This window comes from Meles meles, chromosome 18, assembly GCF_922984935.1.
Source record: "Meles meles chromosome 18, mMelMel3.1 paternal haplotype, whole genome shotgun sequence".
Classification (NCBI taxonomy): Eukaryota; Metazoa; Chordata; class Mammalia; order Carnivora; family Mustelidae; genus Meles; species Meles meles.
Window position 1 is genome coordinate 9,380,551 of NC_060083.1, and position 17,425 is coordinate 9,397,975.

Here is a 17,425-nt window from a genome sequence, read left to right on the forward strand (position 1 = left end):
CGCCCTGCGCGAAGCCCGACTGTGTCCCCGCCCTCCTCTCGGATTCCATTCCCACCGCCTCCGCCCACCGGCGAGCGGCGTGCCCTTACTTGTCATGGCGACTGTCCAGCTTTGTGCCAGGAGCCTCGCGGGGGTTGCTGGGATTGGGATTTTCCCCTCCCATGTGCTCCGACTGGCGCTAAAAGTTTTGAGCCTCTCAAAAGTCCAGAGCCACGATCCTGGGCGCAGGTGGCCGCTGGGCTCCGGGGTCACCGGGCGTCCGGCCTCGGAGCGTGCTTCCCGGGACGGTGACACGCTCCCCCGAGGTTCGGGTAAGCTCCTGACTGAGCCAGATGAGTCCCCTCTGAGTCACCGGCTCTCGGCTCCGTGTGTTTTCAGCTCGGGAGAGTCATGGGGGGCTGGGGGTGGGGCACTGGGGACGTAGTGCTTTGGGGGGCTGGAGGTTTGGCTGGCGGCAACAGGCTAGGAATGCAGTGCGGGGAGGCCTGGGTGGCGTTGATGGGGGTGTTAGGACCAGCCGGACTCGCGGCTGGACAGGACAGTGGGACCTGCAGCGGCCTAAGGGGTGCCTCGCCGCCCCACCCCTCCCAGAGCTGGGTGCGGGAAGCCCTGAAACAAGACGCACAAAGCATCAGGATCTGAGATTTTCGGATCTCGGAATTCCGGGGACCCGTGGCCCCAGACCGCCGAGCCCCCCCCCCTTCTGGTGGAACCCCGAGCTCCATTCCGCTGTGGTTATTCGGGGGCCGATGCAGGAAGCCCGAGCTGCGGAGGTCCCCTAACTTCCGGACCTTTGTCCTTCCCGGAGGGGGCTTCCCCGCCGGCCCCGGCTCCGCCGGACGGAGAAAACCCGGCCGGACCGCCCGTCGCGGGAGTGGGAAGTGCCCCACGCGAGCCCTGCCCGCGCAGCCGGGGGCACGGCCCGGCCCGGGAGGCCCGCGAGCCCCGTTATTGTGCGGCTGCACCTCTACACTCCTGCCTGCGCCGCAGCGCTTCCGGTTTCTTTTTTCCGGAGCGGCTCACTGTCCCCCGACTGCGGGGAAGCAGAGAAGATGTCACGGAGCCGGGCTCCGCTTCCGCGCGGACGGGAACCGCTCACCCCCTCCTCTACTTTTTTGCCCCCTCGCCGGACCACTCCGCTGTCAGTCTGGGCGGGAGGGAGGGTCTGTTTGGACGCAAACCTCGGTCCCTCCTCCTCTGTGAATGGTGCGCTCCGCCCCGCCGGCTCCGCCGCGCGGACGCGACCACTGCGAGGGACGGGGCTCTCAGACAGCGCGCCGGCGGCAGGCCCCGGGGGTTTTAGAGAGCGGGTGCGTTTGACACTTGACTGATGACAGTGCGACGACGCGCCGTTTGTTTGTGGCCGAGACCCGGTCTCTTTGGCATCCGGCTCGCGGGCTCAGCCATTCCGATTTCCGACGCAGCGCGAACGTCTTGGGGGCGGAAGGGGCGGACCTGGAGGGGGCGGGGCCCGCCGTGTCGAGCGAAGCCGAAGGGAGCCGAAGGGAGCCGGAGGGGCGGCGGTCCGGCCTCCCGCGCGTGCGTCCTTCCCGGCGGGGTGCTTCCAGCCTGAGCCCGCTCACCTGCGCACCTGCTGCGCACCTGCTCGGTGCCCGCCTGTGCTTGCGCTGTGTCTGTGCAGCTCGTTCGGAAATCGAGGCCGCATTTACACCCACTGCAATTAGACGAGTTTTGGCAACTCACTCCCAGCCTGTCAAAATAAACGTTCTCATCGCCCCCGAGAAGGTGCTCGTGCTTCTCCCCAGTCAGCCGCAGACCCTCGGCTTTACTTTGAGTTCCGTCACGGGTTTTGCCGGTTGGAGAGCGTCGTGTAAATGGACCCACGCCGTTTGTGCTTCTTGGCGTAGGCTTCCGGCGGGCAGCACCGGGCCTGCGATGTCCCTCCGTGTCCCTGAACCTGTCCGTCGTGTGTCGGTGTTCTTGGTCCTTTGTATTAGCACATTTCATCGCAGGACTAAAGCGTGGATCGTTTATCCGTTCTCCTTTCGGTGACCATTTGAGTGGTTTCCTCTTTGGGGTTATGTCGAATAAAGCTGCTGTGAATATTCTTGTACAATTCTCTTCGTAGTCCTATGTTTTCACGTTTTGTTTTTGTTTGTTTTTGTCTGTTTTGGGGGTAACTGCTTGGGCATGGGGCGTGGAATTGCTCGGTAGGAGTGGAGATCTAAACTTGATGTTTTAAATTCTCATATTTCGCAGTGGTTGTCCCGTGTTCCATTCCCACCAGCAAGAGCCGTCCTTCCTCACATTTGGTTTGTCAGTCTTTCTAAGGTGGCGCATCATTGTGGGTTTTTGGTTTTTTTTAAGATTTTATTTATTTATTTGATAGAGAAACCACTCGTAGGCAGAGAAATGGGGGGGGGAAGCAGGCTCCCCGCTGAGCAGAGAGCCTGATGTGGGGCTCGATCCGAGGACCCTGAGACCCTGACCGACCTGAGGGTAGAGGCTTAACCCACTGAGCCACCCAGGTGCCCCACCATTGTGGTTTTAATCTGCAATCCTCTTAGCTGGGAGAAGTTTCCACGTGCTTATTGGCCATTCCTATGTCATCATGGAAAAGGCTCTTCAAATCTTTTCCCCATTTTTTTTTTTTGGTTGATTTGTTTGCTTTCTTTTTTTTTTTTTTTTTTTTTTTTTAGGATTTAATTTATTTATTTGACAGAGAGAGATCACAAGTGGGGGGGGGAGAGCAGGCTTCCTGCTGAGCAGAGAGCCTGATGCAGGGCTCCATCCCAGGACCCTGAGACCATGACCCTAGCTGAAGGCAGAGACTTAACCTACTGAGCCACCCAGGCGCCCTTATTTGTTTTTATAAATTGTGTTCCACTGCGGAGCAGTTCTTTATATATTCTGGATAAGTCTCTTGTCAATATCTGCGTTTTCTCCTGACCTGTTGCTTGCCTGTCAGGGTCTAAGAAGGAGCAACAGAAGATTCATCTTCTTTCAAACGTTTTCTGTGACCTGTTTAGAAAATCTTTGCTGACCCTAACATCATGAAGATACTCTAAGATACTTTTTTTCTAGAACCTTTACAGTTTTAGGTTTTATACTTAGGTCTGTGAGCCATAATTAATTAACTAATTAATTTTAAGATAATTTTTATCATGATGTGAGGTAGGGGTTCTATTTTTGGGGGGTTCCCATATGGGTATCATATTCTTCTAGTTCCACTGATTGAAACAACCCTCCTTTCCCCCACTAAATCCTTTTTTTTTTTTAAGATTTTATTTATTTATTTGACAGACAGAGATCACAAGTAGGCAGAGAGAGAGAGAGAGAGGAGGAGGAGGAGGCAGGCTTCCTGCTGAGCAGAAAGCCGGATGCGGGGCTCGATCCCAGGACCCTGGGATCATGACCTGAGCCGAAGGCAGAGGCTTTAACCCACTGAGCCACCCAGGTGCCCCTATTTTCTGTTTCTTTGTTCTTCTTTTCAAACATTTGAGGAAGAAACAATACCAATCTTACTAATTTCATGATTAGTTAACTAATTTAATGATATCCTGAGAATCCTGATACCAAAACCAGACAAGGATGTTAAAAGTAAAGAACATTCTTGGGGCACCTGGGTGGCTCAGTGGGATAAGCCTCTGCCTTCGGCTCGGGTCATGATCTCAGGATCCTGGGATCGAGCCCCGCATCCGGCTCTCTGCTCAGCCGGGAGCCTGCTTCCCCCCTCCCTCCGCCTGCCTCTCTGCCTACTTGTGATCTCTCTCCGTCAAATAAATAAAATCTTTAAAAAAAAAAAAAAAAAAGTAGGGCGCCTGGGTGGCTCAGTGGGTTAAGCTGCTGCCTTTGGCTCAGGTCATGATCTCAGGGTCCTGGGATCGAGCCCCGCATCCGGCTCTCTGCTCAGCAGGGAGCCTGCTTCCCTTCCTCTCTCTCTCTCTGCCTGCCTCTCTGCCTACTTGTGATCTTTGTCAAATAAATAAATAAAATCTTTAAAAAAAAAAAAAGTAAAGAACATTCTTGCTAGTATTTATATATATGCAAAAATCTGACAAATCTTAGCAAATCAAATCTGATAATCTATAAAAATGGTAGATACATCCTGACCAAGTAGAGTTTATCTCTAGGTAAACTCTAGACTGCAGTAAGGTTTTAAGGTTTTAAAAATCAGCCAGTGTAATTTGCCACATTAAGAGATTGAAGGATAGGGGCGCCTGGGTGGCTCAGTGGTTTAAGCCGCTGCCTTCGGCTCGGGTCATGGTCTCAGGGTCCTGGGATCGAGTCCCGCATCGGGCTCTCTGCTCGGAAAGGAGCCTGCTTCCCTTCCTCTCTCTATGCCTTCCTCTCTCTATGCCTGCCTCTCTGCCTACTTGTGATCTCTCTCTGTCAAATAAATAAATAAAATCTTTAAAAAAAAAAAAAAAAGATTGAAGGATAGGGGCGCCTGAGTGGTTCAGTTGGTTGGGCCTTCGACTCAGGTCATGGTCCCGGAGTCCCGGGATCGAGTCCCGCATTGGGCTCCCAGCTCCATGAGGAGGAGTCTGCTTCTCCCTCTGACCTTCTCCCCTGTCATTCTCTCTCTCACTCTCTATCAAATAAGTAAATAAATGAACTCTTTAAAAAAAAAAGATTGAAGGATAAAAATCCTATGATCATTTCGACAGATGCATAAAAAGCAGTTGACATTATCCAACACCTATTCGTGTTTTAAAAAAGAAAAGAGGTGGGGTGCCTGGGTGGCTCAGTGGGTTAAAGCCTCTGCCTTCGGCTCAGGTCATGATCTCAGGGTCCTGGGATCGAGTCCCGCATCGGGCTCTCTGCTCAGTGGGGAGCCTGTTTCTCCCTCTCTCTCTGCCTGCCTCTCTGCCTATTGTGACCTCTCTCTCTGTCAAATAAATAAATAAAATATTTAAAAAAAAAAAAAGAAAAGAGAAGCCAACCTCCCAGCAAAATAGGAAAAGGGAAACTTTCTCTGTCTGATCAAGGGCACCCCCAATCAAGTTACCATCAGCACATAATCGTGACAGACTGAATGCTTGTTTTCTAAGATCAGGAACTAGGAAAGAATTTGATTCTCATCCCTTCAATACTATACCGAAGGTATTAAAAAGGCTCATAGAAGTTCCATTGAAAACGGTCATGAGGGGCATCTGGCTGGCTTGGTTGTCAGAGCGTATAACTCTTGATCTCGGGGTTGTAAGTTTGAGCCCCACGTTGGAGGTGGAGACTGCTTTAAAAATAAAAGCTTGAAAAGAAAAACTACCACGAGTGATAGTGATTTTAGCGAGGTCAGAGATTTCAAAAGCAATATACATGAATTATATTTTTATATAATAGCAACCATTGAATCTGAAGTCGGGTAATGAATTATAAAAACGACACCACCTGCAAAGCACCCAAAAACATGGCGTACCCGGGGGGTAAATTGAACAAAAGACAGACAAGCATTCTATATTCAAACTGCAAACTATTGCTGTGTGGATTTAAGGAAGATTTAAATAACAGACTACCATAATCATGGATGGAACACCCAATATTGGTGAGATGTCAGGCTCTCCAAAATCATTTCATTTGAGCCCAATCAAAATCCTAGCAGGTCTGTTTGTAGAGACTGACAAGCTGATTCCAAAATGAAAATGTAGTACAAAGTTGGAGGTCTTCAGCTCGCTGACTTCAAGATTACTATAAAGCTACTGTAGGACAACAGCCGTGAACAGAAGAGAGCCCAGGAAAAGACCCATAAGTGTAGTCAAATGGTTTTCTAACTTTTTTATGTGTTTGAAATTATCCATAATAGGTCTTATGCAATTTTCTTTTTCAGGTGTTTTTTTGTTTTTTTTAGAAAAACACTGATGAGAATAACAAAACACTCATAGTCTCACCAAATAATTATAACATTTAACATTTTCTCTTATACGTGTCCCTGTTTTAATCTACAAGTAATGTATGAATACCATCCTTTTTATTTTTCTTCGTTAATCAAGCTAGAACCCTTTGACCAGTACCCCGAGTCCCATGAGCATACGTATCCCCCCCTCTCTGAGAGCTTCACTGTCATAGCTTTGTAAGTTTGTTTTTATTCTTGCCTTTCATATTTTCACATATATATGTTAGTAAGCAATAAATACAGTTGACTCTTGAACAGCATGGGTTTGAACTGCATGGGACCACTTACACATGGCTTTTTTCGGATAAATACAATACAGTATCGTGAATGTCTTTCTTTTTTCTTTGTGATTATCTATAGTATTATCTATAGCTTACTTTTTTTTCTTTTAAGATTTTATGTATGTATTTCTTTATTTAAGAAAGGGAGAGGGAGGGAGAACATGAGAAGGAGGAGGAGCAGGGGAAGAAACAGGCTCTGCCCTGAGCAGGGAGCCTGAAGAGGGGGCTCCATCCCAGAGCCAAAGGCAGACGCTCCACTGACAGCCATCCAGGCACCGCTGTCTTTAGCTACCTTAAGAATATCGTATATAAGGAGTCCCTGGGTGGCTCAGTTGGTGAAGCATCTGCCTTGGGCTCAGGTGATGATCTCTGGGTCCTGGGATGGAGCCCCTCATTGGACTGCTCAGTAGGTAGTCTGCTTCTCCCTCTCTCCCTGTTAAATAAATAAAATATTTTTAAAAATATATATAGGGGCGCCTGGGTGGCTTAGTGGGTTAAAGCCTCTGCCTTTGGCTCAGGTCATGATCCCAGGGTCCTGGGATCGAGCCCCGCATCGGGCTCTCTGTGCCTGCCTCTCTGCCTACTTGTGATTTCTGTCTGTCAAATAAATAAAATCTTTTAAATAAATAAATAAATAAATTTTTAAAATATATCTAGTATATAATAAATATACAAAATATGTGTTAATTGATTGTTTTTCTTTTTTAAAGATCTTATTTATTTGACAGACAGAGATCACAAGTAGGCAGAGAGGCAGGGGGAGGCAGGCTCCCCACCAAGTGGGGAGCCCCATGCCGGGCTCGATCCTAGGACTCTGGGATCATGACCTGAGCCAAAGGCAGAGGCTTTAACCCACTGAGCCACTAAGGCGCCCTTTGATTGTTTATGTTATCGGTAAGGCTTCTGCTCAGCAGCAGGCTGTCAGCAGTTACATTTTGGGGCATTCAAGGGATACACATGGATTTTCAACAGCAGAGGGGGACGCTGCCCCCAACTGCCACATTGTTCAAGGGTCAAATGCAGTCATTCTGCATTTGTAATTCACATGAAATACTTATATTACTGTATTTGGCTTTTTTTTTTTTTTTGTCCCCCTGCAAACTATTTTTTAATCAGCCTGTGTCTGAGCTATGTCTAGTTCCATATACACAGGTAAATTCATCTCCTCAAACTGCAATGTGTCTTCCGGGCATTTCATGTAGTAGGTGTTTCCCTACCGATACACAGTAACTTTCTCATCATCTCCCGGAGAAGAGCACTGGCATCAACGTATTTGTGAAAGACTCGTGATGCTTCCCCACGCGACAGTCTTCTGTGGGGGTCTGCCAAGACATGGTTTTGCGAAATAGTAAGTTGCCAGACCCTGCCCTATTACTTTGCAGAATCATCTTGGTTTTTTGCGCTTTGTTTTCCGGTCATAGCTTTCAGCCAAGAAAGTTTGTTTCACCAGACTCTGGATGTATTTAGAAGCCTAATTATTTAGAGCTTGGGTGTGGCATTGGACAGCCCAGATTCAAATCCCTCGCCCTGCCCAGGGAGAGGTTTCTGAACCTGGGTAAGCGAGTTCATTCCTTCAACCTGCGTTTCTGCAGCTGAAGATGATACCTAGGGTACTGGCTTCTTGAGAGGATTAATGGGATAAGCCACTGGGAGCAGTGGGCCCCTGGGGGGATGATCAGCATCCCCAGTCGTTGGGACCGTGGTGGGCTGGGCGCCTCGGAGGAGAGTCTTGGCGGAGTTGGTGGCCTTCCCACCAGGGATGGTCCTGCCTCCCCAACCGTTTGGAAAGTCTGGTTCAGCTTTGGAAAATTTAATGGCCCTTGATTCTCACCCCTGGGAAGGAACCTGCTCTGAAAAGGTGTTCTAGTGATTCTGTCTACAGTATAGAACTAATAAAATGGGACAGTCCTGTAAACACACACGTTTGTTGAGCTCTTATTATGTACCAGGCACTCGTCTCAGCTCTGCACGTCACCCATAATAAGTAGGGTACTATTTTAAAGCAGAGGACACTGAGGCCCAGAGAGGTTAAGTAACCTCCCTAAATTACACAGCGATTAGGTGGTGAGCCTGGGATGCAGGCCTAGCCTACTGCTCCTGTCTCCGGTCCTGGGTACTTTTCACTGAGCACACAGAGATGAGCAGAACTCCATGCCTGTATGTGAGAAAGCCGAAAGGCTAGCCCTTAGGGTAGGGGAAGTTGGCCCGCAAATGTTAGGTAACAGTACAATGTGAAACCCACGGCTTTTGACTTCTGTAGCTCCCTTCCATAAAAATCTCAAAGTTCTTTTGATCATTGATGGGGGGGCGAGGTCCTGGTCCTTCCCCACCAAGCAAATGTTTGGGATCACTCCCCCTGCTGCCCCCTCTTGCCTTCCTCGCTGCATGGGCATTGTCCATCCCTCGCTCCCGCCAGTTAGCGTTGGCGGCTGTGATAAGGAGCCCTTTGCCAACCTCCTCACTGGAGAACTTTTTTTTTTTTTTTAAGATTTTGTTTATTTATTTAACAGACAGAGATCACAAGTAGGCAGAGAACCAGGTGGAGAGAGAGAGGAAGGGAAGCAAGCTCCCCGCTGAGCAGAGAGCCCGACGTGGGGCTCGATCCCAGGACCCCGGGATCATGACCTGAGCCGAAGGCAGAGGTTTTAACCCACTGAGCCACCCAGGCGCTCCTGAATGGTCATTTTTAACAGAAGCTCAGTCGTTCACCTGTGTGCGTGCTGTGGGCGGATCCCTTCCCCTCTCTCTGAGACGCAGCTTCCTCACCTGTGGGGGTCACCTGTTGGGGGGAGGTTGCCTAGGGCGGCCAGTGTGGTTCTCGGGACAAATGAATTCACACACAGGAATGGATTTCACAAACTCTTGAGTACATAAGAAATCAGGCCCAGGAGCAGGTGAATGTTGGGAGGGTGGGGGAGGGTGATCATGGGAGGAGCCGCGGGGGTAGCGGTGATGGGCTTGTCCCCGCTCTACAAGACACAGAGGTCATGAACAGGGACATCCACAGGGGGCGTGTTTTTTCCACAAAACTCATGTCAAACTTGGGGGAGATGTCAGGAGGCGGTGGAAGCATAGCCTGGTAGTGCCCGGGCTGGGGCTGGGACCACCCCTGTGAACTGCTTGCTCCGTGGACAACCCCGGCTCACGGCCTGGGCACAGCCGTTCACCTACTCACCGCAGTCAGGGAGCCCGACCCGGCAGTCTTTGGGAACTCACCGCAGTCAGGGAGCCCGACCCGGCAGTCTTTGGGTGACCTGGGCAAACACCCCTGAGGAGCTGTGAAGATGAGGTCCCAGAACGTGCCTCCGCCGAGACAGTGGCCGACCCCAGGGTTCCCAGTAGAGGGAACCACCAGCGCGGGGTAAACCCGGCTGTGTCTGGTACCAGAGAAGGCTGCCAGTGGCTGGAGAGTGCTAGAAGATGAGGTCAGAGAGGCAGGCAGGGGAGTCCTGAGCCGGGGTGGAGTGGAGATGGCGGTCCTTCAGGAAGCTTCGTGATAAAGGGGGTCAGGTGGGGATGTGGGCTGACATGCTTCATCCTTATTACCAAGACGGAGGGCAAAAGTAGGGTACCCTGGGGCGCCTGGGTGACCCAGTGGGTTAAGCCTCTGCCTTCGGCTCAGGTCATGATCTCAGGGTCCTGCGATCGAGCCCCGCATGGGGCTCTCTGCTTGGCGGGGATCCTGCTTCCCTTCCTCTCTCTCTGCCTGCCTCTCTGCCTACTTGTGATCTCTGTCTGTCCAATAAATAAATAAAATCTTAAAAAAAAAAAAAAAGTAGGGTACCCTTTCAGGAAGGCTGTGGACCCCATGTTGGGAATCCTGGAATTCCCTCTCTGGTTATCTTTGTGCCTTGAGGACAGAGGGGCTGGGCTGCGCCATCGAGGGGCTGGGCAGGCGCAACCCCCCCCCCCCCCGGCTCCTGGGGAGGCTGAGGCCGGGGCCATGGCATCTTGGACCCGGTATGGTGTTGGTGGAGGTGTCCGCCCTGCCTCAGGGTTGGGGGTCCCGGGGTTGGGTGTGTCTCAACTGGAACCCCCACTTTGCTCTCCCCAGTGGCCACACTCCATTCCCAGGAGCTACGATGCAGGACCCACAGTCCGAGCTCACCATCGACCCCCCTCTAAGCCAGGAGACATTTTCCGAATTGTGGAACCTGTAAGTGGAAGGCGGGGCAGGCTCCCCACCACTGCCCCATCCCGCCCGTCCTGCCCACCCACCCCGGTCCCCAGCCCCCTGATAGAAGCCCGTGGCGGGGGGGCAAAAGCCAGCGCTGACTTCCTGCTCTTGTCTTCCAGGCTTCCTGAAAACAATGTTCTGGTAAGGACGGGATGTGGGGCGGGCGGTGGGGGGCTGTGGGGCCGGGGGCTGGGGACCTGGCCCTCCAACTCCTGTCTCCACACCTGCAGTCTTCCGAGCTGCCCCCCGCAGTGGATGAAATCCTGCTGTCAGAAGGCGTGAACTGGCTGGGAGAAGGGTCCGATGACGCTCCCAGGATGCCGGCGACTCCTGCGCCCGCGGCCCCCGGACCCGCCCCGTCCTGGCCCCTGTCATCCTTTGTCCCTTCCCCGAAGACCTACCCTGGCGCCTATGGGTTCCGTCTGGGGTTCCTGCATTCCGGGACAGCCAAGTCTGTTACTTGCACGGTCAGTGGCCCTCAGGGGCCGGTTTCCATGTGAACGTTGGGTGCCTGGCCACACGCCCCCTGGCTTTTTCTGTTCAGGACTTTGGGGTGCCTCTCCAGTCTGCACTTGCTGTCAGTCTGATCTGTTTAGTCCAGGACCTTGGGCTTTCGCCCTTCCCATCCTATGGGGCCCTGGATCTCTCGCTCGGTTTCCTTTGTTCATTCAGCCCTTGGTTCTTTAAAGTAAGCTTCTAGGATGCAGACCCTCCCGCCCGGCGGTGTCTAGCCGTCCTCCGCACTCCGCACTCCGCTCGCGGCCTCCGGGGGTGCTTGGGCAGTTGGTCCGTCCCCTGACCCTTCTCCTTTCCTTGCAGTACTCCCCCTCCCTCAACAAGCTGTTCTGCCAGCTGGCAAAGACCTGCCCGGTGCAGCTGTGGGTCAGCTCGCCGCCCCCAGCCGACACCTGCGTCCGGGCCATGGCCATTTACAAGAAGTCGGAGTTCGTGACGGAGGTGGTGCGGCGCTGCCCCCACCACGAGCGCTGCTCGGACAGTAGTGATGGTGAGCGGGGCGGGGGCACAGACCCCGCAGGGCCGGTGTCCCGAGGCCTCAGACCCCTGACTCCTCCCCGATGGCTCTGCCTGCAGGTCTGGCCCCGCCTCAGCATCTCATCCGGGTGGAGGGAAACCTGCGGGCCAAGTACCTGGATGACAGGAACACCTTCCGGCAGAGTGTGGTGGTGCCCTACGAGCCGCCCGAGGTCCGCTTTGGTGTCTGAGCTCTCTGGGAGGGCAGGGCTGGAGGGGTTCGTCGGGTGGGACATAGGGGGGCTTTCTCCTCCTTACTCAACCTCCCCACGGCCCCTTGAGGGCTGCAGAGCCAGATGGGTCCTTCCCATTCCGCGGTGGGGGAAACTGAGGCCTGCAGTGACTGCGGGCCTGTCTGCTGTCTCAGGTGGGCTCCGACTTCACCACCGTCCACTACAACTACATGTGTAACAGTTCCTGCATGGGGGGCATGAACCGCCGGCCCATCCTCACCATCATCACTCTGGAAGATTCCAGGTAAGGCCCCTTCCTGCCTTACTGACCCCTGTCCTTCCCGCTCATTCCCGTGCCCACACGTGGACTCTTCCCGGCTGCCCCCCTCGCGCCCTCCGCCTCCCCCAATTTCCTTTCTGTGGCTCCGGAACCTCTCTGGCCCTGTGGCTTCTTCATATTCCTCTGGCTCAGGCTCCACAGAGGATGAGGGCGGTTGGGATTTTGGGGGGCTCGATGAGAGGGCTCCCCTCCCTCACTGCCGCCTGCTTCTGTCTTCTTGCCTGGGGTAGCGGTAACGTGCTGGGACGGAGCAGCTTCGAGGTACGCGTCTGTGCCTGTCCCGGGAGAGACCGGCGCACAGAGGAGGAAAATTTCCGCAAGAAGGGGGAGCCTTGCCCCGAGCCGCCCCCCGGGAGCACCAAGCGAGGTGAGCAGGCAGGACTAGAGGAGGCGGGGAGCACAGGAGGGTGCAGTTCGGCTCCCAATGCACCTTCTCTTGTCTTCCCTCCCCTCCTTCCCAGCACTGCCTCCCAGCACCAGCTCGTCTCCCCCACAAAAGAAGAAGCGGCTGGATGGGGAGTACTTCACCCTTCAGGTACCCAGTCTCGGGGGGACGGGCAGGCTCCCACTCAGCGGGACCGGAGGAGGGAAGAAAAACTGAATGGGGCAGATGGGAGGCTGGGCCCTGGTCCTTCTGTCCATCCTTCCCTCTGCTCCTGTCCCTGATCCTGGAAGTGAATACTGCCGGCTTGAAGATGGGTTTCAAACCCCGTGCCCAGAATGCTGGCTTTTTTCTGAATGGCTCTGCCTGCAATTAGGCCCCCTGCCTTCAAGGGACAGCCTTCCCTCGCTGCGGATTACAGCTTACCTCAGGCCACCGGTGTTTGGGCTTTGCCTTCACGCTTTTTTCTCCCCCTCCTCCCCGGCACAGATCCGTGGCCTTGAACGCTACAACATGTTCAGGCAGTTGAATGAGGCCTTGGAGCTGAAGGATGCCCTGAACGGAAAGGAGCCAGAGGGAAGCAGGGCTCACTCCAGGTGAGTGACCACGGTACTCTCCAAGCCCCTGTCCCCTGCCTTCGCACCTTGGAAAGCCACAGGAGTCCATTCTCATCCTACCTTCAAGGTCAAAGGGAGCTGACGCCCTCAGGGTGGGGCCCATGGTCTTGCTTCCAGTCTCCCACAGGTGGATCCCGCAACCCCGTTCCAGCCTTGGGAGGTCCCCAGACCCCTCAAGGGGTGAACAGTGGGGTACCTCTTTGTCATTTCCAGCAACCTCTAGCTCAGAGCTGGGGTCTCAGCTAGGGGCCTGATGACCATGCGGCAGTATTGGACACAGCGGGGTCGGGACAGACCCCCCCTAGCCCGGCCAAGTACGAGCAGGTCCGTGTGGCCTTGCAACTGCCCTACTTGGGCTCCGTTTCCTTGCTTGTCGGAGGGGATGGGGGAAGATGGAGAGAAAACAGGGAAGTGCAGCTGGCTGCCGCCGTTTTCACTGAACTTCCCCTTAGCCAACACCTAGGACAAGGAGCCCCAGCCTCCCACTCGCTGATGTCGCCTGTCCCCGCCTTGTCTCCCAACAGCCACCTGAAGGCTAAGAAGGGGCAGTCTACCTCCCGCCATAAAAAGCCGATGCTCAAGAGAGAGGGGCCCGACTCAGACTGATGTCCCCGGCTTCCTGCGGCCCCCGCCCCGCCCCCGCTGACCCTTCCCCCCCCCACCCCCCGCCCTCCTTCCCTGGCATCTTGGGGACTTGGGAACACCTGCTTGGTGTGTTGACTGCTTTGGTACAGGTGTACCCCACAGAAGTCCTGGCTTCTTCCATCCGCCTTGCCCTAACGCGCTCCTAAAGGAGGTGGCCTCCAAGGTCAGTTGTTTGGGGGGGGACGTAGAACGATCCAGCTTGTTTTTTAAAGATTTTTACTGTGAGGAACCATGGGAAAGGTAGGAAAGTGTTCCTGAAAGTCAGGTGCGTTTTTGAAGCCATCACAGACTGGGCTCTGAGCCCAGTTCTCTACCGTTTTAGCCAGTGGTTGAAATTTCCTAATTTCACAGCCCATTTTTATAAAATTCTGATAACCGTACCTACCTCACGAAGTTCGTTGTGAGGGTGAATGAGATGATGTATGTCTGACCCCCCCAAACAGCCCTTTTCTCCCATGGTGCCTGTGCCTTGGTGCCTTCGTGGGTGTCGTCGGTTCCCTGTCCCTGCTGGTGGGTGGGGTGACAGCTTCTGTGACGGGGGCAGCTGGCGAGGGGTCCCCTCCTTGCTGGCCCGGCCAAATCCTGTCTAGCCTCCTGGGGAGCCCCGGCACCCCAGCATCTCATCCCATCTCGCAGCCCGGAGGACTGATTCCATCCCCGGTGTCGGGCCTGTATCTGCCGAGGGCTTTTGCCTCCCCGCCATGGTTCGGGGTGAATTTCTTCTGCACTCTGCACTCACCACCCGTACCCCCTCCTCCTCTTCCCCTTTTATATCCCCTTTTTGTACCGATGTCTCATTTTACAATAAAACTTATTACCACTTGTGCGTCCGCAGGGCGGGCACCTGGGCTGGCTGCGTGGGGCCTGCCGCATGGCAGGGGTGAGGAAGGAGGGGACGCTGGGAGACAGCCACCTGAGTGTCCCGGGAGCGTGGGCTGGGGGGCACCCAAGGCCGGGGCTCCCGGAGGAGAACAAAAGCCGGAGACTGGGTCAGTCTGCGGGCTGCATGACAACAAGGGGTGGGGGGGACTCCATTCATAACTCGGGAACCAACTGTCCCTCCTCCCCTCCCGCCAGGCCTGGCACGAGGTTCTCTCCTGCCCCTGCTTCTAGGATTGGGCCGCTGCCCCCCTCCGTCAACCTCTCACCAAGGATTATGGGATTTAAATGTCTGATTTAGCAAGACTGAGCCTCTGGGGTCGCCATCTGCTCCGCAGGAGAGGAGCAGGACACCTGGGTCCCCGAGGGGAAAAGCGGCGGGCGCCGTCGCATGAAGAGAGGGAGCAGGGGCGGCCTGCCAGCCGGGGTCCCAGGAAAGTGGGGGCGGCTAAGGTGAGGGCTGGGGTGTGGGGCCGGGGCCTTCCCGGCATCCCCTCAAACTGGGCCTGACGCCAGGCAATTCAATGAATTGAAGCTTTAAACTCTGCCAAGAAAACCTTTCAAAGGGCTTCTTGGAGTAGGGAGGAGAGCTGAGGTTGGGGAGCCCAGCACCCCCGCCTGTCCTATTCCTCGGTGCTGCTGGCTCCCAGGGAGGGGGGCTGGGGACGAGCTCTCCCCGTCACCCGCTGCTGGCCAAGCCAGAGCCTGGAGGGATGGCCAGACAGTGGGAACATGGCTTGGCCCACCTCCTCCCTAAAGGTGTGTGGTGGGGGGTGGCGCTAAGGTCCGGAAAGGCTTCTGAGGCCACTATCTTCCCAGCCTTATCAACCAGGCTTCGAGTGCCTGTGGGAGCATCATGGCTTGCCGCAAGGATCCAGCCTCCCTGGCCTCAAAACTGCCTTCTTTCTCTTTCTCACCGGGGAATGCCAAACACTCCCCAGGAGACCTGGAACCATCTCCTTGAGAGACGGTGCTCCTGCCTTGGCAAACCAGAGCTCTCGAAACTCATTCCGTCTCCTCACTCTGCTAGATGGGTCACCTTGGAGCTCCCTTCTGACCAGCGTCCAGCACCCCTGACTCCCATGTCCCTGCCTGTGGCAGACGCAGCCTCTGCCCTCAAGCTCAAAGCCTAAACCCAGTACCACTGCGATCCAGAATGCTAACCAACTTACCTCCCTGATTGCAGGAACACAGGGTTCCCAGAGCTATGAGACGGAGCAAAAGATGTACTCTGAGGAAAATGCGTAGCCACAAATGCTTTTATTATTCTGAAAAAGAGAAAGAAAGAAAGAAAGAAAAGGAACCTAGCTGCATCCTAAAAAAGATACAAATTGTTGGAAGAGAAAGCAAACTTGGTTGAAAGGGTAAATCCAAAAGCAGGAGCTTAGGGGGAATAAAAACCATTAATTTAAAAAAGAAAAGAAAGGCGCCTGGGGGGCTTAGTTGGTGGAGCACGCAACTCTTGATCTCACAGTGACAACTTTAAGCACCATGTTGGACATAGAGGTTAACTTTAAAAAAAAAAAATTAAAAATAGGGCCTCCTGGGTGGCTCAGTTGGTTAAGCCTCTGCCTTCGGCTTGGGTCATGATCCCAGGGTCATGGGGTCAAGCCCTGCATCGGGCTCCCTACTTAGTGGGGAGCCTGCTTCTCCCTCTGCCTGCTGCTCCCCCTGCTTGTGCTCCCTCTCAAAATATTTTGAAAAAATTTTTAATAAAAATTAAAAATAATTTAAAAAAATAGTCCAGAGCTTATTGAGGAAGACACAGCAAAGACCATCCATTGGTCCAATGCTACTTAAACGATTCTGTGCCACAGGAAAAGAATGAAATCTCCAATTTATGAAAAGTTTCTGTGGTTCCGTTAATAGAAAAACCTGATAAAGACTGTAAAAACCCAGAAGCTAAATTAACTTACGTAGATGCCAAACTCTCAAAATGGTATCAGAATGCACCAAAGAATCAGAAGAAGTTAACACTGTAAAGGTTTATTCCTGGACTACAAAGTTTGTTTAGTAGAGAATCTATCAACATAATTCATTACATTAACAAATTAAGGAAGAAAAATACGATCATATCAACAGATGCTGAAAGGAATTTGATTAAATTTCAGCATCCACTCCTTTAAAAAAATCTTAATTAAAAATAGTAGTTGGGGGCTGCCTGGGTGGCTCAGTTGGCTAAGCGACTGCCTTCGGCTCGGGTCATGATCCCAGAGTCCCGGGATCGAGTCCCACATCAGGCTCCCAGCTCCATGGGGAGTCTGCCTCTCCCTCTGACCTTCTCTCTCTCACTCTTTCTCTCAAATTTAAAAAAAAAAAAAAGGTAGTGGGATACCAGGAGGTATTATTATAATGGTTAAACACTAAGATAATTTCAGTTAAAATAAAGAACAATGCAGGCATGCCTACTGACAATGTTACAACATGTTCAAGAGGATCAAAAAAAAATCAGTATTGGTGAAATCTCTTTCTCATTTTGGTTGTATGGTTATGTACCCAAAAACTCAAGAGACCAGGGTAGAGAATTGTTGGGATTAACAGTAGATGGACAGGGCCACTGGGTGGCTCAGTGGGTTAAGCCTCTGCCTTCAGCTCAGGTCATGATCCCAGGGTCATGGGATCGAACCCCATGTAGGGCTCCCTGCTCGGCGGGGAGCCTGCTTCTCCCTCTCCCACTCCCCCTGCTTGTGTCTCCTCTCTTGCTCTGACTCTGTCAAGTAAATAAATAAAATCTTTATACACATGTATATTTTTATCTTCTCAAAAATTACCGCTGAGTGGGGCATCTGGCTGGCTCAGTCATTGGCGCCTGTGACTCTTGATCTCAGGGTCATGAGTTTGAGCCCCATGTTGGGTGTAGAGATTAGATTCTTAGAAATTAAAGAGATAAATAACTTTTTTAAAGGGGGCGGGAACACCTGGCTGACTGTTGGAAGGGAATAGACTCTTGATCTCAGGGTCATGAATTTGAAACCCATGTTGGGGGTAGAGATTACTAAAAAAAAAATTTTTTTTAATTTAATTTAAAAAAAATTTAAAAAGCAA

General features: G+C 53.0%; 1 protein-coding gene across 1 annotated transcript; it reads left to right on the forward strand.

Annotated features, from left to right (window-relative positions):
- The first annotated feature begins 154 nt into the window (after positions 1–154).
- TP53 (tumor protein p53) lies at positions 155–14,321 on the forward strand. The gene is made up of 11 exons (XM_045985156.1): positions 155–311; positions 10,190–10,291; positions 10,432–10,453; positions 10,543–10,779; positions 11,132–11,318; positions 11,405–11,517; positions 11,712–11,821; positions 12,088–12,224; positions 12,319–12,392; positions 12,729–12,835; positions 13,381–14,321. Exons 2-11 carry the CDS (start codon positions 10,218–10,220, stop codon positions 13,460–13,462), a joined length of 1,143 nt encoding a protein of 380 aa, XP_045841112.1. The 5' UTR covers positions 155–311; positions 10,190–10,217; the 3' UTR covers positions 13,463–14,321.
- Positions 14,322–17,425: the final 3,104 nt, after the last annotated feature.